At 35.3% G+C, this 20,777-nt stretch overlaps 2 protein-coding genes and 2 pseudogenes across 2 annotated transcripts; 2 read left to right on the forward strand and 2 right to left on the reverse strand.

The window, feature by feature from the left end:
• Positions 1-4,465: 4,465 nt before the first annotated feature.
• LOC137721824 (uncharacterized) lies at positions 4,466-6,199 on the reverse strand. The gene is made up of 2 exons (XM_068460833.2): positions 5,884-6,199; positions 4,466-5,803 (listed from the first exon to the last, which is right to left on the reverse strand). Exons 1-2 carry the CDS (start codon positions 6,196-6,198, stop codon positions 5,291-5,293), a joined length of 828 nt encoding a protein of 275 aa, XP_068316934.2. The 5' UTR covers position 6,199; the 3' UTR covers positions 4,466-5,290.
• Positions 6,200-6,501: 302 nt separating this feature from the next.
• On the reverse strand, positions 6,502-7,658 carry LOC137721965 (uncharacterized). The gene is made up of 3 exons (XM_088691917.1): positions 7,347-7,658; positions 7,032-7,270; positions 6,502-6,685 (listed from the first exon to the last, which is right to left on the reverse strand). The coding sequence occupies exons 1-3, from the start codon at positions 7,632-7,634 to the stop codon at positions 6,502-6,504; spliced, it is 711 nt and encodes a 236-aa protein (XP_088548043.1). The 5' UTR covers positions 7,635-7,658.
• A 5,595-nt stretch (positions 7,659-13,253) lies between these two features.
• Positions 13,254-14,921, forward strand: LOC137721966 (uncharacterized; annotated as a pseudogene).
• A 419-nt stretch (positions 14,922-15,340) lies between these two features.
• On the forward strand, positions 15,341-16,464 carry LOC148697409 (uncharacterized; annotated as a pseudogene).
• Positions 16,465-20,777: the final 4,313 nt, after the last annotated feature.

Below are 20,777 nucleotides of genomic sequence, written 5' to 3' on the forward strand. Positions count from 1 at the left end.
TACTTTGCTTAGTTACAAGCCGACACTATTAGGCTTGGCAAACTGATTACGTACTCTCTCTACTGTTTTCGAATGGAGCTGTTGAAAATGAACTTCTAATAAAAAACACAAACAGAACTATAGAGTTTGACTGTACTTGTCTTGCGTGCAAAACGACAATAGACTCCAATAATATACATCCATGAGGGGTTCATGGGCGGGGATATTGCATTGCATAGCTCCAACAGTGAACAAACTTGTCTATGAGTGTGTTCGAGAAAATAAATATTTTGGGTATTTGCGTGGGAAGGGATGAGATGAGGGGACATGCTTTGGTCGAGTATATGAATATTGTTTGGAAAACCATGATTTGGACATGTCGTTGGGGCTTAGTTTTTATATCCAGCTCCATGTGATCCCCTAATGCATAAACCCTTCATTTTTATCGAGTGGAAAGTGACAACAACTCAATCAATCTTTGCCCCACATACGTTTTCTTAATTTTCTTAATACTTATTTGGTGGATATACATTCTTGTTTTTAAAATACTTCCTTGCTATAAAATTTTGTTTAAATTGGCTACAAGCAACTCAGGTCCCTCACTCAGTCAACACTCTGTCTCTGCCCCATCCTCATGACAAAGAATGTACATACGTACGTACGTAGCACTCCAATTTTCTTTTATATTTTACATACAATTATATATAACTTTTTAGAAAAGTAGTGGTATGGTTATATAAGTTAAAAATAAAAAGTTTAGGATATAATTTAGGATTCTTTACAGTCTTACAATTCTCAAATACAACTTTAATATTTTATTCTTCGAGAGGTTTATAAGATTACAAATGAGCAATATTAGGAAATAAATCAAAACAATCCTTTGTCATCACTACAAGGAAACCTAGACCAAATCAAATCATATCAAAACCCTAATTAAAACATATAAAATCACTAATTATATCAAATTCCCAAATATTTTCCTTGATATTTTCCAACAATATATACACTATCGCACATCTAGGTATTTATTGTGTATTAGTCATGTGATGTTGTGAGACGATGTATTGAAATATGCACAACTAGAGAAGATTTCTCTGTTGAATTGGTTCATGTTGTTACAATGGAGATTGGTGGTGGGTGCCATCAGCCATGTTCTTTCCTCTAACCTCAAGGCAAGTTGGGCAGCCTAAACTTGAGCAAATTAATTTAAGTTAATCACGATTCTCCTATTGATCAAACAGCTGCATGCATGCAACTTTGTGGAACCATATACAATTATACATATTAAGGATAATTAAGCAACCGAAGCGACGAAAACAGAAGGTATATAATTCAATGGTCATCAGCAAACTTACTGTTAATTGGGCTTTAGAAAGCCAGCATTGCTGGGCCGGTTATCTTCTTAGAGACTATGACTCTCGTATATACTTGCATCCAAAAATACAATAATTTCATTAAAAAAAAATCAATAACAAAATTATAGACACTTTATATAGAATGGTAATACAATTGACGCACAAAAAAAATATTGAGTGGTAACACTTCTAATTATTAGGAGACTTTTTTTTTTTTTTTTTTTTTAATTTCCATACGAGTCATGTTTTGCTAGTGATAAGATGCAAGTTGGGAGAGAATATTGATGTGGTTAGTAGTGAGATGTTGACCCATCTCTCTGAAATCTTAACAAGTTAAACTTTATTTTGGCAACAAGTTCAAAGATATCAAACCTGAATTCTGATAGGCCACGGTTGGATCTTAATTGTTACACCATTGATTTGAGACATCTGTTTTAAGATTATGTACATTGATCGATTTTTAATTTCAAGAACCATTTGTGATTTAAAAATTGTGGGGCTCATTTATATGCCACATCAGCACATAATAGAATTTTTTACAGAATTGAGATTGAAGGATCACATCGATTTGCGACAACTATTTTCAAGGACGACATTGATCAATTTTCAGTTTCAGGGACCATTTTGATGATGTGTGTCAATTTTAGATACCATTTGTGATTAAAAAGAAAAAAACACCCTATTAAATTGTAAAGTGGCTACTTAGCACCTCAATTTAGAAATATTCCCCACTTTCACTTGTAGTGAAAATTTTTAGATTCAATTTTTTTAATTAGTGAGTTCAATACTAAATTATTAGGCTAACTGATTGTGACTTTATTCAAATTTCCTACCGCTTAGGGTAAATATGTATCGTATTACAAAAAAATAAATAAAAAAAAAAAAATGTGAAGCGGTTAAGCTAGCAGACAAGTTTGCTTTTGGTCTGAAGATTTGCTAATTTGTTGTGTTATGCCTTTATCTACTGTTTTATTTTTGGCTTAGCTATCTAAATGGTGTCTGCAAAGTTATCATTAGCACGGAATGTCACGGTCTATATATCCTTACCACATAAATAATCCTCACGCCTCACAAGTTTGGTATTAGCCTCATACCATAACATATGAAGCAGTTCGGTAATATGTTAAATTATCAACTGCATAATAATAGAAGTCCTACAACTACGAATTAATACTTAGTTACAAGCTAACGCTATACACTCAATAACTATAAAATAATGCTTAGTTTGGTAGAGCTTGAATATTGAGTTTGCCTCGGATGACTAGTGTTGTAAAGAGTTGGTGAACATTAATAAAAGATAAAAAGTAATGGATTATGTCAACCAGTGTGTCTCTTCTTTCAAAATATGATGAATATTAAGAGTAGGTGCAACGAAGAAAAGATGTAAACCAAAAAAATAACTAAAGATGCTATTAATATCAAACAATGTTTCTAACTCGGCAGTGTCGTATCTTTGGAAGACCAAGGAACAAAACAAAGTTGAATTTGGGCCGGGGTTATTGACTATACTCCAATATTTCTAAGTTTCAATTTGGCCCAAATTAAGAGTAGTTGAAAGTCAAAATGTTAGTACAAAAATTGGTCATTCTTAACAAAATGCATGATTTTTGTAATCCTCATAGATTAGCATAATTCTTTATTAGCATATGCTCATAATTTTTTTTTTTTTTTTTTTTTTTTTTTTGTGATAGAAGACTAAATAATTTTTTTACTCTCTTTTAGTTGACAAAGAGGGTTTTGTTAATAGGTAATTTAGACCTGTAGTTATTTGGTCTATCCATGCATCAAGGGCTACATACATACATACTTACATACATACATACACATATATATATATATATATATATATTATGTAGAGGATTTTAAACATTAAATGAGGTATTAATTTATAATTAAGAAATAAATAAAAATTAAAACTAAGAAATTAATAAAAACTAAGGTAATAATAAAAATAAAATAAAATACAAAGTCCTGCAAACGTAAGGAAGAAATGAAAATGGTGTCTTGGATGCAAATGCAGAAGCACAACCATCCAAATTGCTTCGTCCAAATGCAATACCTTGAATTCCTATCACTCACACTGTCAAATTTAGTGTCATTCCTTCAATTGATCGATACAAAATCCCGATATAAAAGCAAATCAAGTATTAGTTTGCTTCAAGTCTTTTTCCTTGCTCTTTCATTAAATTGACAAAACTAAGCCCTAAATCAACAACTCCCACTGCTTCCCTCAAAATTTTTATACAATTAAATCTGAGTGTGAATTTGAAATAGAATCAAAGAGGTTTTTGGGGCTTTTACCCAAAGAGGAAAATAAAGACTCAAAAGACTTGAGGTAGCGTTTGGTACACAGACAGGACGGGACGGGACGGAACATATGTTCTGTGTTATGTTTGGTACGCGCAGGACGGAACAAGACGGTTGTTCCGTCGTGCGTTTGGTAGCACATGGACGGAACGGAACCAAAAGATTAAAATGACTAAAATACCCATGTTCCGCTGTTGTTTGGTACAATTTTATGGGCGGAACGGGACATGACTCTTTTTTTTTTTTTTTTTTTTTTTTTCTTTCTTTTTAATAAGTTGTTCAAATTTGAACACTATTATCCATTATTTGTTTTTCTTGGTCCAAATTTTAATAAGTATATGTTGTGTTTCACATGCAAACCCCTTTAAAATTTGTAATTTTTCCCGTTTTCTACACCTCCATTCGAATTTTCACCACAAACCCATCAAATTTTATTGTGCAAATTGCAAAACCCACACCCCAATTCAATTTTTAGTCCCTAATTTTGGTCCTTTCAATTGTGGGTTGTTGTTGTTAAGGATGGATTTATAAGATGTTACAATCCTATCACTAAGGAAATAAATAATTTACATAAAATCATAATAAACTACGAATCCCAAGATTACAGGAATATATACACAAAAGTTAACAAATTGTTGAAGAGAGCTGGAGTATTCAAAGTAGGTGTGGACGGTTGGAGAAATGGCAATGAGAATTAAACTCTTCTAGTGAAAATTTGATGAAATGGAGTAGAAGAAAATTTAACAGATGAAGGGAGGAAATTGATCATCTAATGCATTATTTGGGTTGCCTCCATGATAATTGGGAGGAACATGGTGAGCAGATTAAGGCCTTGATAGAGTGTATTAACAAATTGAAAGAAAGAGAAAAGAAGTTTTAACTAGGTCTCGAATCAAATGGATGCAGGTTGGGATTCTAACTCAAAGTTCTTTCACTAGACCACCATATAGAATAGATGATTTAATACAGTTGAAAAATTGCAAAACATTCAAGGGGTATGGATAGAGGAGGCGAATGTTACATGGTAGACAGTGGAAGAGCATTTCATCAACTTGTTCATGTCTGGGGGTTAGCAAGATTGGGGGGCTATCCTTGACTATGTTGTCCTAATAATATCAGAGAAGGTGAACAATGATTATACAAAGCCAATTAGCAATGACGAGATCAAGGATGATTTGTTCCCAATAGGGTGTTTAAAGGCTCTAGGCCTTGACGGTTTTGAAAGAGATTTTTCCCATTCCTTTTTGGATATTATCTCGGAAGAGATCAATGGCCTAGTTCAGGATTTCTCGAGTGGGGGAACAAGCCCCAAGCACCTTAATAGGTTCTACAAACATTAGAATTGGCCTTGTTTAGAAGGACACCCCTCTAAATATTCCCCATTGCAGGAACAAGGCAAACCACATAAGAGCACATGACAAATGTTGAAAAATATATAAGTTTAATGATCATGCATATCGTAAACATTTTAGGGTTTAAACATTTAGAACTTAAACAAAGAAAATGAAATATGCATAACTTAAACATGAAATATCTGAAATCAAACATTCGTCCTGACTTAAAAAACAAATAATGTCTTGCTAAAGTAATAATGAAAACACTTAGAAGTTGATAAAGTTCCCCATACTAAAACCACAAATACTAAAACCTCAAAGGCTCTCCATAAACACTTTAATGAAATCTGGCTTCTGTGAGTCATCCAAGGTGGTCCAAATACCCATCAGATCGGTATCTTTCACTAACTTCATTGAAATTCTTAACACCTGATCGTATGGGAGACCCATGGCCTGAAGCTCAGAAGGTAGTCTAGCTTTTGCTTCTCTAAAAGTAAAACTTTCACCTAATTTCTTCATTTTAGTAACAGCTTTATTCCAACCTTCACTGATAACAGATACAATATTTGCATCACCATCATTCCTGCTCCTCTTCCTCTTCCTAACAGGTTGAGAAGCACTAGATGTAGCAACAGAAGGAGATGGGGTAGGTGAAAGCGGAGGTATCTCAGAAGTCTCACAATCCTCACTTTCCAAACCCATATTTTCAATTGCATCTGCCGCTGATTCAGCAATGCTACCCGTGGCTCGGTCTCTCCCAAACACCGTACATAGCCGTGGATACAACGGGAATGGCTTATTTGGTTTGCAAGATGCATTGGGATGTTTCTACAATAAGAACCCAAAGAAATCAAGGTTAAGACTTTCAAAGCAACTAATTGATAAAGAATAAGAAAAAAAAAATTTACCTTCACCCACTCCTGTAGTATTTCGTCACTATCCACAACAACACATTTTTTCTCATCATCCCAACCAAATCCAGATGTATTCATCATGTCATATGCAGACGAATACTTTTCTTTCAGATGCTTCAATTTGTTTTGTATATGCTTCGGCTCTATATTAATGCCAGGAATTTGTTCCCTCATCTTGGAGGCAACCGTTACAAAAGTACCAGCCTTAAAATTGCCGGTCTCACACCTAACACCATCAGCAACCATCTCATCGAGGATGGTAAGTAGTACATCCTCCTCATGATCAATCCAATTACGTGAGGTGGCCATATAATCTATCAAATAAGCCATATATTACACAAGTAACACAAATAAATTTATATTAGTTGTACTAATCAATTACCAAATCAAATAAGCCAAATCAAATGACAATGACTACACCTTAATTTTAAAATTTAGTAACACAAATAAACATATCAAATAAGCCATAACATCTAGATAACTCCCAATTACCATATTACAATAACAAACATCTCAATAGTCTTGATGTTACGAATTTTCAAGCCAATTACAACAACTAAATTGAGTCCACATCTAAAAGACAATTACAACAACTACCATGTTAACCAAATTTCAAGCCCTTCTTCCTCTGCACTCATCATATATTTCTCTTGCAAGATCATCCCTCCATTGAGTCCATATTTGGCTTGACTCAACGGTTTCAATGTAGGCTAATACTTCTGGTAAATCTTCCCCTATAGGTAATTCATCAAATGCAAGCCTTGCATTTTCTTCAGGATCAACTGCCATATACATTCTGATAAAATTATGAAGTAAACTACATGCGGTGATCATTCGTCCCTGAATCTTGATTGGATAGTGGGAAGGACTTCGTAAGATAGCCCAACGTCGTTTGAGGAGGCCAAAACATCTCTCAATGACATTCCTAGCATGTGAGTGTTTCATATTAAAATATTCTTCATGATTCCTAGGTGCCCGTGAATTGTTTTCCCACTCTTGCAAATGGTATCTAGTGCTTCTATACGGTGCCGGAAAACCCTCACCATTCGTATATCCGGAATCAACCAAATAATATGTACCTATATTAGTTGATAATAAATTTTAGTTGTTGGCCAACAAAGGTAAGGAAAAATACTAGGTACTTGTTTATCTTACCAGTTGGGACCTTGAGGCCATTAGCTCTAGTAACAGCGTCACCAAGAACTCTCGAATCAGTAGCTGATCCCTCCCAACCGGATAACACATATACGAATTTAAGGTCGTGTGTGCATACGCCTAACACATTAGTTGCTATATGACCCTTCCTTGTTCTATATCTTGGTCTATCGACATCAGGCACAGTGACCCCTATGTATGTTCCATCTAGCGCTCCTAAGCAACCCTAGACAAAAGAAAAACTTATATTAATTAGCAATTACAAATAATTATGTTATTAATGATTTTACTATGATTATTACCTTAAAGCATTTCCATCTCGATTCCGTGCAATCCTCTGGGATAGGGGTTGGTTTTGCAAACAACACATCTTGCAAACTGAGTAATGCACGCAATACTCTACGGACATATCGACTAATAGTTTCACCAGACCTAAAAAATCTAACTTGCATTGACCTATTTTTATTGTGGTGGGCTAATATGTTAACAAAAGTAGCTACTTGCTCCTCTATTGTAACATGACCATCATCTACCAATCCACCACGAGTTTGTAGTAAATCACATAAAACTGCAAATGCATTCCTATCCATTCGTAGCTGCCACAAACAGTTAGTATCACTCAATCGTGTGATACGATTTATTTCCTCTCTCCTAACATGAAGTCTAACAAATGTCCTCTGTTCTAAACTAGCTATTTCCCGTTGTCTCCTTTGTTGTTGTCTATACCTCAACAATTGTGCATTCATAGTAAAGACTTGTGCCATTATAATCCAAACGTTCAAAAGAACAAAGAATTGAGTCTCATATTCATCCATACCTTCACATGCAAAAAAACAACACATGAATGAGTGGAGTATCAACATACGCTAAATTCATTTTAGATACTTGGACTTGGTAATAATGATAATATAATGTATAATAAAAAGCAAGGCCCAACAAACTATACAACGCAAAATAGTTCACTTGGAGGGTTTGGTTTAGACTAATGAAGTAAGTCATTGAAATTAAAAGGAAGTAATAATATATATAATGTTTATGGACGATGCTTTCTTAGCCTAAAACCATTGAGCCATATGATCCAGTGCCAGTGTATGGACCGGACCATACTAGTCCATATAACTATCATGTTATATTTTATTATAGTTAAGCAACGATGAAAACCAAAAGAACGAATTTTTATGTACAGAGACAAAACATTACCATAAGAAAAAAAAAAGGAATGAAGTCCTCAAGAAACGTTGGCTACCAAAAAGGAACCAGCAACTCACCTTATTTATGTGCCACAAAATTCCCAACTACATTGATTAGAGTGCTAGAATATGGCAAGTTGTAAGCGGATATACCTGCAATAACAAACTAACATTTAATATGAAAAATTAGGAAAGTAGAAGTAAGATCAGTCATGTCTCATAATGAAAAATAGAAGACTAATAAACAACCACGAGGCACAAACCCTTGCCTCTCAAAAGTTAAACAGAGTATTATTAGCATTTGATTGCCAACAATAACATAGAAACTGTAATGCAAATAGCGGGCAAATAGGTTGGTAGAGATTAAGAATAACTGAGACCACATACGTGACTAACATATGAACATATTTTGCAAAAACTGTTTGGCCCGTGCAAGAGTCTGGATACCAAGAGCCAATCAATCGAACGATATAGTTTGATTGATTATGAAGGTTCCAAAGTAATATGATTATATTGGATATGACATTACCTCCATAAAGCATTGTGCAGCATAAATTCCTCATAACTATCAATCCAATCCTGTATATGTCCCTTACAATTACAACTGAAGTCCTCTCCCCTAACTTCACAGATCAAGTTTGACTTGATTTCAAACATGCAACAATTAAGTCCTCTCCCCTCATTTTTTCGTGTACCCTATTTTTTCTACATTCTCATTTCCTAACTTTCCTTTGCAAAACTAAAGCAGACCACTTAGTTTCCTGATAAAGGCATAGTTCAGATGATTTGAGCATGACATCACGAAACTGTTTTGGCTTTCTAAGGGTTGTCTGAGTGTCAGTTAGGGGATCAATGGTTTGGAAAGCTGCAAACGAGATTGGGCCTGTTTTTCTCCAATTGCTATATTTACAAAAATATAAATCAATACAGCTCTGGAAACAAGATATGTTTGAAAGAAATGTTCACAAAGACAAAAATCATTAGTCATTACAATCCAATTACAGGCATGATTACTTCAAGCTAAAACTTAAGACAAACACGACAGCGCGTTCAACGAACAAAGACGACAAAAAGTCAAGAGAAGTGCAAAAGCTAGCCTATTATAACTTTTGAAACCTCTAAAACACGAGCGATGAACAGCTAAATCCTGAAATCCACTAAGACCTAAAGGCATTAACAAAACCAGCTCACTCACTTCAAATCAATATCCATACAAATATGATAAAGTCAACAAAACCCAAATTGCTTACCTTTCCTATGAGATAGAAAGGAGAAAGCTTTATCTTTCAAGCAAACACCCACAGGAACAACAACCCTGTTGCCCAGAAAGCAAGAAAAGCACCTCAAAGGAGAAAACCTAAATCAGATCAAAGTACCAAAACCCTGATGCCCAAAAATCCCCTTTTTTTTCCCATTTCACAAAATACAAATTACAGATTGATATGTATTTACTCAAGAAGCAAAATCAGAACCATACAACTCAACAATCAAGAACACAAAGGCATCCAAGAAACACCAAATTGACCAAACTGACCGTCCAGAAAGACAGATTGAAAGCGGAAACAGAAACCAAAGAAAAAAATGTACCAGACCCAGATGAGAAATCGCCAAAAAAAACTAGGCCTGGTTATTTGTGGCCAAGTGCCCGAAAGATCAGTTAGTATTTGCTGGCCCCAGATGAGAAATCGTTATTTTTTATTTTATTTTTTCGAAAGATCAGTTAGTATTTTGCTGCACTCTAGTTGATACAAAATATCAAACACAAACAGAGAACAAATAAAAAGAGAACAAATAAACAGAGAACAAATAAAAAAACATTTGAACAATCGAAGAAAGAGAGACCGAGAGCTACACGAAAACAGATTGAACCTGGAATGGAGATGCAGAGCTGAAGATGCTACGGAAGAGGATGAGGAGGAAGGTTCGCAGAGCTGCTACACGGAAGATGCAGAGGTGAAGAGGCTACAGGGAAGAAGATGAGGAGGAAAGGGAAGGTGCAGAGGGAGGAACACGACGGCTGAGAAGAAGAGGGATAGTTTTTAGGGTTTGTTATATGATTTTTGATGTAAATTTTGAAAAAGACAAGGGGCATTTTTGTCTTAAAATTTTGGAAATTTCTGTCCCACAGACATGGAACAACCCATTCCAGGGTGGGGGTGTGGAACAAAAAATCATCCAAAAATTATTCCGTGGAACAGCGCGTTCCACTCATTTTAGGCGCACCAAACGTGGGACGGAATGCCTCGTCCCATTCTGTTCCGTCCCGTCCCGCGTACCAAACGCGACCTGAAGGTACTTTGCACATATCAATGGAGGCCTTTGTGCGCGTCTTCCTTTTTTTAATTTTTAATTATTTTTCTAGTTTTTATTCTTTATCAATGTTAATATAATCCACATAAGCATTCATGTCATTTAATGATTAAATGAGGACCCTTAGATGTTATGTAATTAACAACTTAAAAGGAATGTAAAAATGTTTGTCAAAATCTTTGTCCATTGATCCTATCCCTATTAATGGGGTATGGTGGGTGGTGGTGGTGGTAACAATAATGGTGGTAATGTGATAGTGGTGGAGAGCAAGTGATCCTCTACCACAGTGGTAGAGAGAAGTGATGCCCTTGCATCACAACATGGGTTTGAACCTCATCGACTCCCTAATCTAATATTTAATCTAACAAATCTGTCATTTGACAACAAAAAAAAAATGATAGTGGTGGTCTATGGTTAGTATTTATAGTGATAGGTAGTGGTTGTCACTTTATTCTCCAAAGGATAAATGATGAGGGTAAGCAGATATTGAAAATATTCACTAGAGGCCCAACTCCACTTTTTATGAAAGCAACGCACATGTTGTTTTTAAAATCTGCTATTTAGAGACCATTACTTTTAGAATAAGCAAAATATTTTATGTTTACCAAACACTTTTTTATTGTTTTGACTTCAAAGTGAAATAACTTTTTGGTGAAAAGAAAAAGCAATACATAATCACGTCAAAATCAGACAAAATCGGTTTAGGTAAATATATCATCCATATGCACTGATTTTAGGGTAAATATTTATTTGGACCATGTTTGGTTGAGAGGATTATGAGAAATTCTATTTACACCTAAAAGTGATATCTAGACTCCGGTTGGGCGTAGTTTGGGTTGGTTTCAGTTTTGGGTCAAAATGATAAACCAAACTGCAACCTTCGATTTGCCTAAATCCCAAATCATAATCGAACCATAAAGACTTGAAACTGGTGTAATCGGTTCACCAATGTTGTAGTTTTGTTTGGTTCGATTTGCGGTTTACATGCATGTATGTATCTACTACCAGATAAAAGTTCAGACCTATGTCAAAGTAAATATTAGAAAAAATTTGTAAACCTTTTTATTTATAAACAAATTCACCATCAAAATTTCAATCTCATAACTTAAATTGACAATCTAATAACTTGAAAAAACTTCATCTCATAAGTCTCATGTTGGATTGCTTTGGTTGATAATTCAAACATTTGTCTAGGAGTTATATAAACAAAATGGATTTATTTTGTTCTATGAAGCGGAAGATGTAAAATTAAGTGATAAGAGAAATACATATTGCACTTAATTATCCACTTAATTATTATCAATATATAGATATTTTTGTCGATATTATCGCGATAATATCGAAGACGAGATTTTCAGCATTTTAATGCGTATATTTAGGCAATATATCACGAGATTAAACTCAAAAATGCTTGAAAAATGCTGAAAATCCTTCATCTTGCGCATAAAGGGATTTGAACCCCTCCCTTTGTCAACCACGCACCTAGGCCTTATCCAACTCACTACAGAAGTGTTTGTGATTACATATTCAGCCTGTAATATTTATATGGTCGTTAAGATGTCTACAAGGCTTGCAAGCTAATATTTATTTTCTAGGATGAATCTCTATATTTAAAAAAAAAACCAAGGGGATTCGAACGCCTCCCATTTTACTCCTTCAAGACCTTGACCACCATATCACTTATGTTTTCGTGAAAATATGCTAAAATATTTATATATATGGTTTTGTTTTGAATTCTTTTTGCAAGAAACAAATTTGCACATGACAATGAATCTTTGACAATTTCTTTTCAAGTATCTACTTTTGAACTACTCACCACGTTCACTCACCTAACTAATTAGTTGTAGTCATATTTCTATATATATGGCTAGGTAGTTCTATTTCTATATATACAAATAAAATCAATTGTTTTGATGCCGTCCCTTATTCTCAACATCTATCCAAAACAAAACATAATGCTCATGTTATTCTCAACATCTATCAACCTAAATGTCCCCCCAAGTTAAAAAAAAACTGAACTATGGTAAGTTATTCTCATTCATTATTGTTATTTAATTTGCTTGTTTGTTATTATCTATTCCAAATTTTTGGTGGTATTATATTTTAAATTGTGTCAATTAATTACTTAGTCAATGGCATGTGGTTTTTAATTTTTCTATTTTTTATTTGGTCACTTACATGTGTGTTTATTGTCTCTTAATTCATTATTAAAGACTTTATATGTTTTCATCACATTTTGTTATATTTGTGTAATTATTATTTTATTGTTGGTCAACGCAGATTCTATTTGGCCTTTACACAAAGGGTTCCATATTTAAGGTAAGTTTACAAACTTATATTTATATTATTGTAATTTATACAACTATAAAAAAATTTGTGTGGACCTGTGCATGTGATTTAAGAACCAAATAATACTTGCATGTTAATTTTTTGAAGTAATTAAGTAATGTTGTATAATTATTCCCTAGGATAATTTTAATATGTTTAATGTTATTTATTATTTTATTATCAAATTGGATTATTATTCATTAATATTAGGTTTTATTATTCCATATTATTTTTATAATTACTTAAATTCTTACAATCATTTTCTTTACTTCCTATTTAATTCTTCTGTAGAATAACTTTATTATTTAGGTTCTCTAATAATTTTTTGGCCAAAAAATAATTGCCTAATTTCCATGAAAAATAAATATAGGTACGTTTAAGATGTCTAGTGGAGTTACTAAACGTGATCCAACTTGGGAACATGGAGACCCAATAGACGGAAACAAATATGGCCCAATTTGCAAATATTGTGGTCGAGTAATGAAGAGTGGCAGAGTGACACGACTTAAGTACCATCTTAGTGGATTAGATCTAGGAAATAATGTCGAACGATGCAATAATGTCCCCTAGAAGTGAAGGCATTCATCACCACATTATTAAAAAATAAAAAACACCAGAAGGAAAAGAAAACACATGGAATGGAAAATATTCGAGCTAGGCTACGAGGAGAAGTCATTGGCCAAGCGGTTGACAGTGATGATGATGACGATGAGGACGAATGTGATGATGACATGGGACCTGAAGAACGACGCAATTTCAAAAAAGCATTATGTGCCTCTAAACAGTCAGCATGGGAAAGAGAACACCTTCATAAATTCCTAATAGAGCACAAGGTTCCGGGACAAGTGGTGGTGCACAAATGAGACGGGGAGCAAGTGTTAAAGAATCACAACCAACACTACCAATAGCCCCAAGTTTATATAAGTCATGCAAAGGACGTCAAAAGAGTGTTTGGAGTTATTTCACTGGAGGTAATATAAAGGAGGGAATGAGGCGTCTAATTAGCAAGTTCTTTATCTATGAAAATGTCCCTGCTGAGAAGGCATCATCACATCATTTCAAAAATATGGTATTGGGATGTCAACATGGCGGTGTTGGAGTACAACCTCCCACTCCCTATGAGGTAAGAAACAAATATTTGGAAATGGAGTATAAAGACATTGGCGAGTATGTTAACAAGTTGAGGTCAAAGTGGGAAACTAATGGTTGCACAATTATGTGTGACGGATGGACTGGCCCGACCAGATTGTCTATCATAAACTTCATGGTATACTCCAAGGGAAAGACAATTTTTTTGAAGTCCGTTGATGCTTCAGACCATATAAAAAACTACAAGTATATTTACAAATTATTGAGGGATGTAATCATGGAGGTGGGAGAGCATAATGTTGTCCAAGTCATGACCGACAATGGTTCTGCATTTGTCAAAGCTGGAAAAAAGTTACTGAAGCATCATAATGTGTTTTGGACATCATGTGCAGCACATAGTATTGATCTCATGTTTGAGGCAATAGGGAAGAGAGAGAATATTGCTAATGTCGTAAAAAGAGCTAGAACGATCATAAATTATATTTACAATCACGGTTGGTTGTTGGCAAAGATGCGTGAATTTTGCAAAGGAGAAATTATTCGTCCAGCTACCTCTTGATTCACCACCAACTATATTGCATTAGACAACCTACTTAAGAAGAAAGCAGGGTTGAAGCAACTATTCACTAGTGACGATTGGGCCAACCACAATTTCAGCTACTTAAATGCAGGTCGTATGGTGGAAAGTATAGTGCTTGATCATGCTTTTTGGACTAAATCAGAACATGTGTGCAAGTGTTTGAACCTCTTTACAAAGTTTTACGGATCGTTAACACAAAAGTGTATCCTACTATGGGGGCAATATATGAATTGATACATGTAGTGAAGGAGGACTTGGAAAGAAAACATGGTGCAAGGTGGGTCATAAAGAGAATTGATGATCGATGGTATAAAACATCATACCACGATTTACATGCAACAGGTATAAATTATGTCATAATTTGTAATTCATTTCTTTAGTTGCATAAGTATTATTTCTCTTATTAGAATATGTGTTTCTTTAAATAGCATATTATTTGAATCCTCGATACTAATACAGACCTGGTGTTGGAGATGATGGTACCCTTATAGGTGTTATACATAATGTATACTCTAAATTAGACCCTGCATCATCAGCAGTTGGCCAATTTGGAAATAAGGTACACAATTACTTAAATTATAATAATTACATTGTTGGATTAAACTAACACGATTTATTGAATTCAGCTAACATGGTTTAAAGATGCAAGAACAACTTTTGGAGAACCAACATCAGTTGCTGCTCAAACAAAAATGTCTCCTAGTGAGTGTAAACATATTTCACTATCAGTTTATAATAGAATTTGTTGGAGTTATTAGGCTTATCAACATTGTTTTTCATTATAGCTAAATGGTGGATCATGTATGGGACTAATGCACCAACTGTGAGAAAGTTAGCAATCAAAGTATTATCACAAATAGCTTCCTCATCTACTTGTGAAAGAAATTAGAGTACATTTGCACTCATACACACAAAGCAAAGAAATAGTTAGCTCATAGTAGGTTGGAAAAATTAGTTTATTTTTACTACAACGTGAAGCTTCAAATTCGAGATAAGGAAGCAGAAATAGATCATGTCAGCCGTGGTGACCCACTAGATGTGTTTGATATTGTTGTTGAAGATGATGATACAGAGGGTAACCAACTTTATCAATGGATTAGACCTCTTCATTTAGATGATGATGAAGGCAACCCAGCTCTAAGAGTTGCTGAAGAAGCACGTAATGAAGGGATAAATGTAGAAAGAGTATTAGAGGAGGAGGTAGGATCTAGCAGCGCTGACTCTTTGGAAGAACTTTTGCGCCCAAGACCAAGAAACACTGGAATTCCACCTTTTTCTAATCCTACACAACCACAAGATCCTTCTGATACTAATGATAGCTTTAGTACAAGATTAGGAGACTCACCTACCATCGAAGGTGGGAATGATGAAAGATATAGTGGAGCTGGAGGTAGTGGTGGATATGGAAACTATGTTAGACCACCTCCCGGATTTATGAGCCCCTTCACTGGTGAGGCAAACTTCACGCATGCAACACAGGATGAGGACCATGGCAGTAGGCGGGCAGGACCAGGAATTGGTGCCATAGGGAAGGACTATACTCGTAGAGAAAAAGGCAAGGTGACTTTGTCAAGTTAAGAAGATGACTCGTTATCTATAACTTCGAACTTTGTTGGAGTGGGAAGTAGTAACCATGGTTATACTCATAACCAACCATTTCCCTACCCTTCATATCCCATTCTTGTTGGGATGGAATCGAGCGACTCATGGAAAGAATCCGAGGCTCAATCTTCAAATGATTTTGCTTATGGACAATGTCAACCAATCTCGAATCCATATGGGTGGCATGTTAACAATTACATGCAAAACTATATTAGGGATTTATCATTTGATGACTACTTTTCACAATACACTTACTCTACACATAGAGATGATAAAGATAGTGAAAATTTTGAACCTCATAAGAACTCTATGTGGTACTAAGTCACTCATGTATCTTACCATCCAATGTATAAAGTGTAAAATGTTGTACTAATTCATTATATATAAATGATTATGGTGTGTTTAAATTTCTTTCATTAATTACTACATATTTTCTACACTCACAATGTTTGCCAACTCACTATATAATCAACGTAAATCAGTTAAATCCATCATGCAATCCATTTCCTTCCAATTTTTTGTGATAAACTAATAGATAATTGACTAAATAAATATCCTACAAAGTTTCAATAAAAATTTCCAAGTTTTTCTTACAATTTCTATGGTTTTTATTCAATTTTTATCGATATCGATAATATCTCGATATTTCCATTGAAATTTCTGTGTTTTTGGACTACCGATATTTCCGATATGATCGATATTTTAGACCTTGGTCTGAACCACATGTGATGACGGTTAAGCCATACTCAATTTATGTGCTCAAATATAAATGGTATTGTACCTCTCGGATTTGAATCTCATCATAAGGATTCTCATATCCTATTCGTTTAATGTATATCATGCGATCAAAAATTATTTTAATTATTTTATTTAAAATAAAAAATAAAAAATACCTAACAAAAACTAACTGCATAATATATAATGAACAAATAAAATATGAGAATCCTGAAATCCGAAGATCTAGGAAGAATTCTTGTCCGTCCCTCTCTTGATAATAAAAAGGAATCATGGAGGTGGCATATCATAGAGTGGTTATGATACTCTACTTCAGTGCAGGACCCATCACCTTAAAAATAAACCTATAATCCGACGGCCCAGATTGAGGTAACCCGGGATCCACCATGAACTTTTTTCCCAAACCCAATGATCATGAGTTGTGAGCCTTAGAGACATTCTCTTATCTTCGCTTCTAGGAAAGAGAATTCTAGCCAGATCTTCTTTGTAAGGATTTTGAGATCTTCTAATCACATTCGTTCATTGTACATTATGTGGTTAGTTTTCGTCAGATACTTTTTATATTCAATTTTAAATAAAAAAATTTATAATAATTTTTTACCGCAAGATGAACAATGAACGGATGTGATTTGAGGATTCCCATGATTCTCACAAAGAGGATCCGATGACGATCCTCATTCCCTTTCTAGGTGGTTTTGTAGGCCACGTGTGCACTAAAATTTCAATTTTTTTTTTTTCAACAAACGATTTTTTACACTAATGAGGTGGAGATTTGGACTGAACTTAACAATGAGCTATTAATAATGTAATTCAAATTCGCATTTGACAAAAATCAAACCTAATAATTCACTTACAAATAAAGATGAATGCCATGAAACATTAGTACTAAGGAGGAGAAGAAGGAGGGGAACCGAACCAGTTCCCCTTTGACCCGACAACCCTGCTCAACGCGGTTGGTTTTTCCGGCGCAATACATCAAATTTCCGATGAATTGAGAGAATCCACCCTCACTAATCATCATTATGTTACCCCCTCTTTGGTTTTCCACCTAAATTCGAGAGGAATTGGCCCTATTTCTTGACGGACTTGCGTTGAAGGTGTCCCGAGCCACTGCGGCGGAATCCATCATTTATGTAAGCCTCTTTGCTGACCACTGCCATCCTTTTGAGCCCAGTAACAAGACCCAAACAAGATTTAGGACATCGGAGCATCAGAGAAGAAGAATCGAGGTTCACCCATTTTAGGAATCCGATGGGTTTTCGTGAAATTGGGGCGTTTCCCGGCCAGATTGGCCTTAGTCATAGGTATGGAAGTTACTCTACTCATTGAGATCTTCATTTCTGTGAAATTTGAGAATTTTTAGAAATAATTGAATTTTCCGGCGAGTCAGGGTAGCCGACCACCACCTGCGGTGGCACGTGGGCTAAGATGTCCCCTAACCTTCCTAGACTAAATTTGAGTACCCTAATTCCATTGGTGAAGTCCGATTGATGAATTTTTTTCATTTGAACGTATCTCCATTAAGGTCCGCCGCTTAATTATTATAGCAATCGATGATCCAACCGTTGGATCGTCACCAAACTTTGATACGTTATAATACGTAATATTTGAGGATATTAAAAACTTACGGATTGGGAATCCGACATACGGACGTTCTTGGCGCCTCGATGTTGTGCTAGGGAGTTGAAGCGCGGACTCCAAGTGAGTGGGCTTTTGGTTTTCTATATATATGTATATATGTTTTCTATTTTCCCATAAATGGTTTTAAATGGATTTACATTTTTAAATGCCATGTCAATTGCATTATATTTTAGTATGTGCATTTGTATAGATGTGCATATTATTGCATGACGCTGCGGACGCCCAAGTAAGCTTCAGGTGAATGCGTATTGATGATAGTGATTGCAGTGTATATGGTTATGTTTAGATGCATTTAGTGCTCATTATCCTGCACCCCGGTGTTAGTGCTCCGCCCGAGGCCAGGGCCAACCTTCACGTGATCGTTCACCTCCCGCACCGCATGCTCACCTTGGATCCAAGGCAGGTGCCAGCCTGTCGTACATACCACATTAAGTGGTTCCGACTCGTAGGTGACTTGCGATACTTAGCACAACCTTCACGTGATCGTAGCACTTGAGCGTATCTATTTACACCCAGCCTGTCGTACAGGCCACATTAGGTGGTTCCGACTCATGTGCAGGAATTGGTTAATGAGCTATAGGTTCAACCGTACTGGTCACGTTAGGTGACTCCAGTTGGCATATCATTTTACATTGATTTATTTCACCTGACTTACTTATTTCATTGTTGAGATACTTGACATGACATATACTTGGTTTTCACTACTCTCGAGCATGATTTCTATATACGTATGTATTACTATTTTTTGGAAAATTATAGAGGTTTTACGACGAGGGGTTATAACGTTTTCAAAAGGTTTTTATTAAAAACTTTATTTTCAGGCCCATTCACCCTTGTTTTTGCGCCCCTCCAGGTTTTAGCTGCTGAAAGTCCATATCGACGATGATTCTTGGCAAATCCCAATATAGGTGGCTACCTCCGAGGGTATGATCCTTACCCACACTACTGTACTTTACTTATGCTCTGATGTTGCGTGTGAAATGGGTTCATCCCCCGTCAAACCACACTCTTGTCTTTAGGTACTTTTAGGTTTAAATTTATTTACATTTTCCACATCACTATACTTTATGGCTTCGTCACCTTCCAGGTGTCAGCCAGCATAGCTCAATTCGGAGTCCTAGTGGACATTCCGGGTTGAGGTGTGTCAGATTGGTATTAGAGCATAAGTTGGGTAGTATTGCGTTCATCACAAGCGTGATGTAAGCACTTTTGGTTCTTGAACCTAATTTCTGAATTTTGCCATCTAAGTTTTGGGTAGTTTTGTCGACTTGTCGACATTTTAGAAGAGCACTTTGGCGAATGCCCATAGACTTAAAGCAAAGAAATTTCTTGCTAAGGAAAGATGTAGAATTGAGGCAAGTTGATGGCCTAAAGCAGGGCTAATGTATCGGTAACTGTGTATCATCGGAGACTTTACTAACCAATTCCATCCTTATCCTCCAGCCATCAGTATTAAACCTTTCGAGATTGGAAATCTGAAATAGTTTTGATTCCTTGGCAAAATCCATTAGAATACCACTTATTAGAATTCCTGCGAAGTCTACTATTGTCAAGACTCTAGAAATGTCTCATGTGACGATGGTGCTAAAGTGGTAGCACTCGACGGAAGAACATCTTAGGAAAGTCACTTTTGGTCCCTGATAGCTCTAATACTTTTGTAATGTTACTTTTCGATCATCAAGAAACCTTGTTAACTCATTCTTAAATTTGAACTTTCTACTTTTGGCCTGAGACAACCACATAATTGTTTAGTCTTTCAGCATAATTCATCATTTTTGAAATTGTCCAACTCTTTGATATTTTAGTCCATATAAGCTCTGTTCGTACCCTCAATTTCACCTCCTGGTATTAAAGGTATTCTAGTTGATTTTGAGTCACTCGTCTGTTCCCCATATCATTTCTGATGTTGACAGACTATCCAGGAGGACCACTTAGACGTCGAAACTTTCAGTTTAGACCATCAGCCCTTGAATCACCCAATCAGCATTTTATCAAGCAAATCGGCACCATTGGTGATTTATTATTCCTAGAGCTAGTGTTGTAACAAACTGTTGTGACTTTTGAGTCAAAGAAAAAATCTAAATTTTCGTCCGTTAACCCTCCTTAAATTATTGTTCAAGTTGAGTTATCTTCCAATCCTTTCTTTGCCAGCACATGATTAAGTTATATATTTACACGTGTTCAGATATCGAAATTGTATATTCAATCCATATATCTTGTACTTTAGATTTCATGAACTTGTTTTGATCCTCAAATTC

Source organism: Pyrus communis, chromosome 4, assembly GCF_041283825.1.
Source record: "Pyrus communis isolate YQ-2024b chromosome 4, ASM4128382v1, whole genome shotgun sequence".
NCBI lineage: Eukaryota > Viridiplantae > Streptophyta > Magnoliopsida > Rosales > Rosaceae > Pyrus > Pyrus communis.

Coding starts and splice junctions, on each gene's coding strand:
- LOC137721824 (XM_068460833.2), bottom strand. CDS start 6,198: ATGGCCACCTCACGTAATTGGATTGATCATGAGGAGGATGTACTACTT. Junction 5,804..5,883: donor TACTACAGGAGTGGGTGAAG/GTAAATTTTTTT, acceptor TTCTTATTGTAG/AAACATCCCAATGCATCTTG.
- LOC137721965 (XM_088691917.1), bottom strand. CDS start 7,634: ATGGATAGGAATGCATTTGCAGTTTTATGTGATTTACTACAAACTCGT. Junction 7,271..7,346: donor CGAGATGGAAATGCTTTAAG/GTAATAATCATA, acceptor TCTTTTGTCTAG/GGTTGCTTAGGAGCGCTAGA. Junction 6,686..7,031: donor CCAACTGGTAAGATAAACAA/GTACCTAGTATT, acceptor TAATTTTATCAG/AATGTATATGGCAGTTGATC.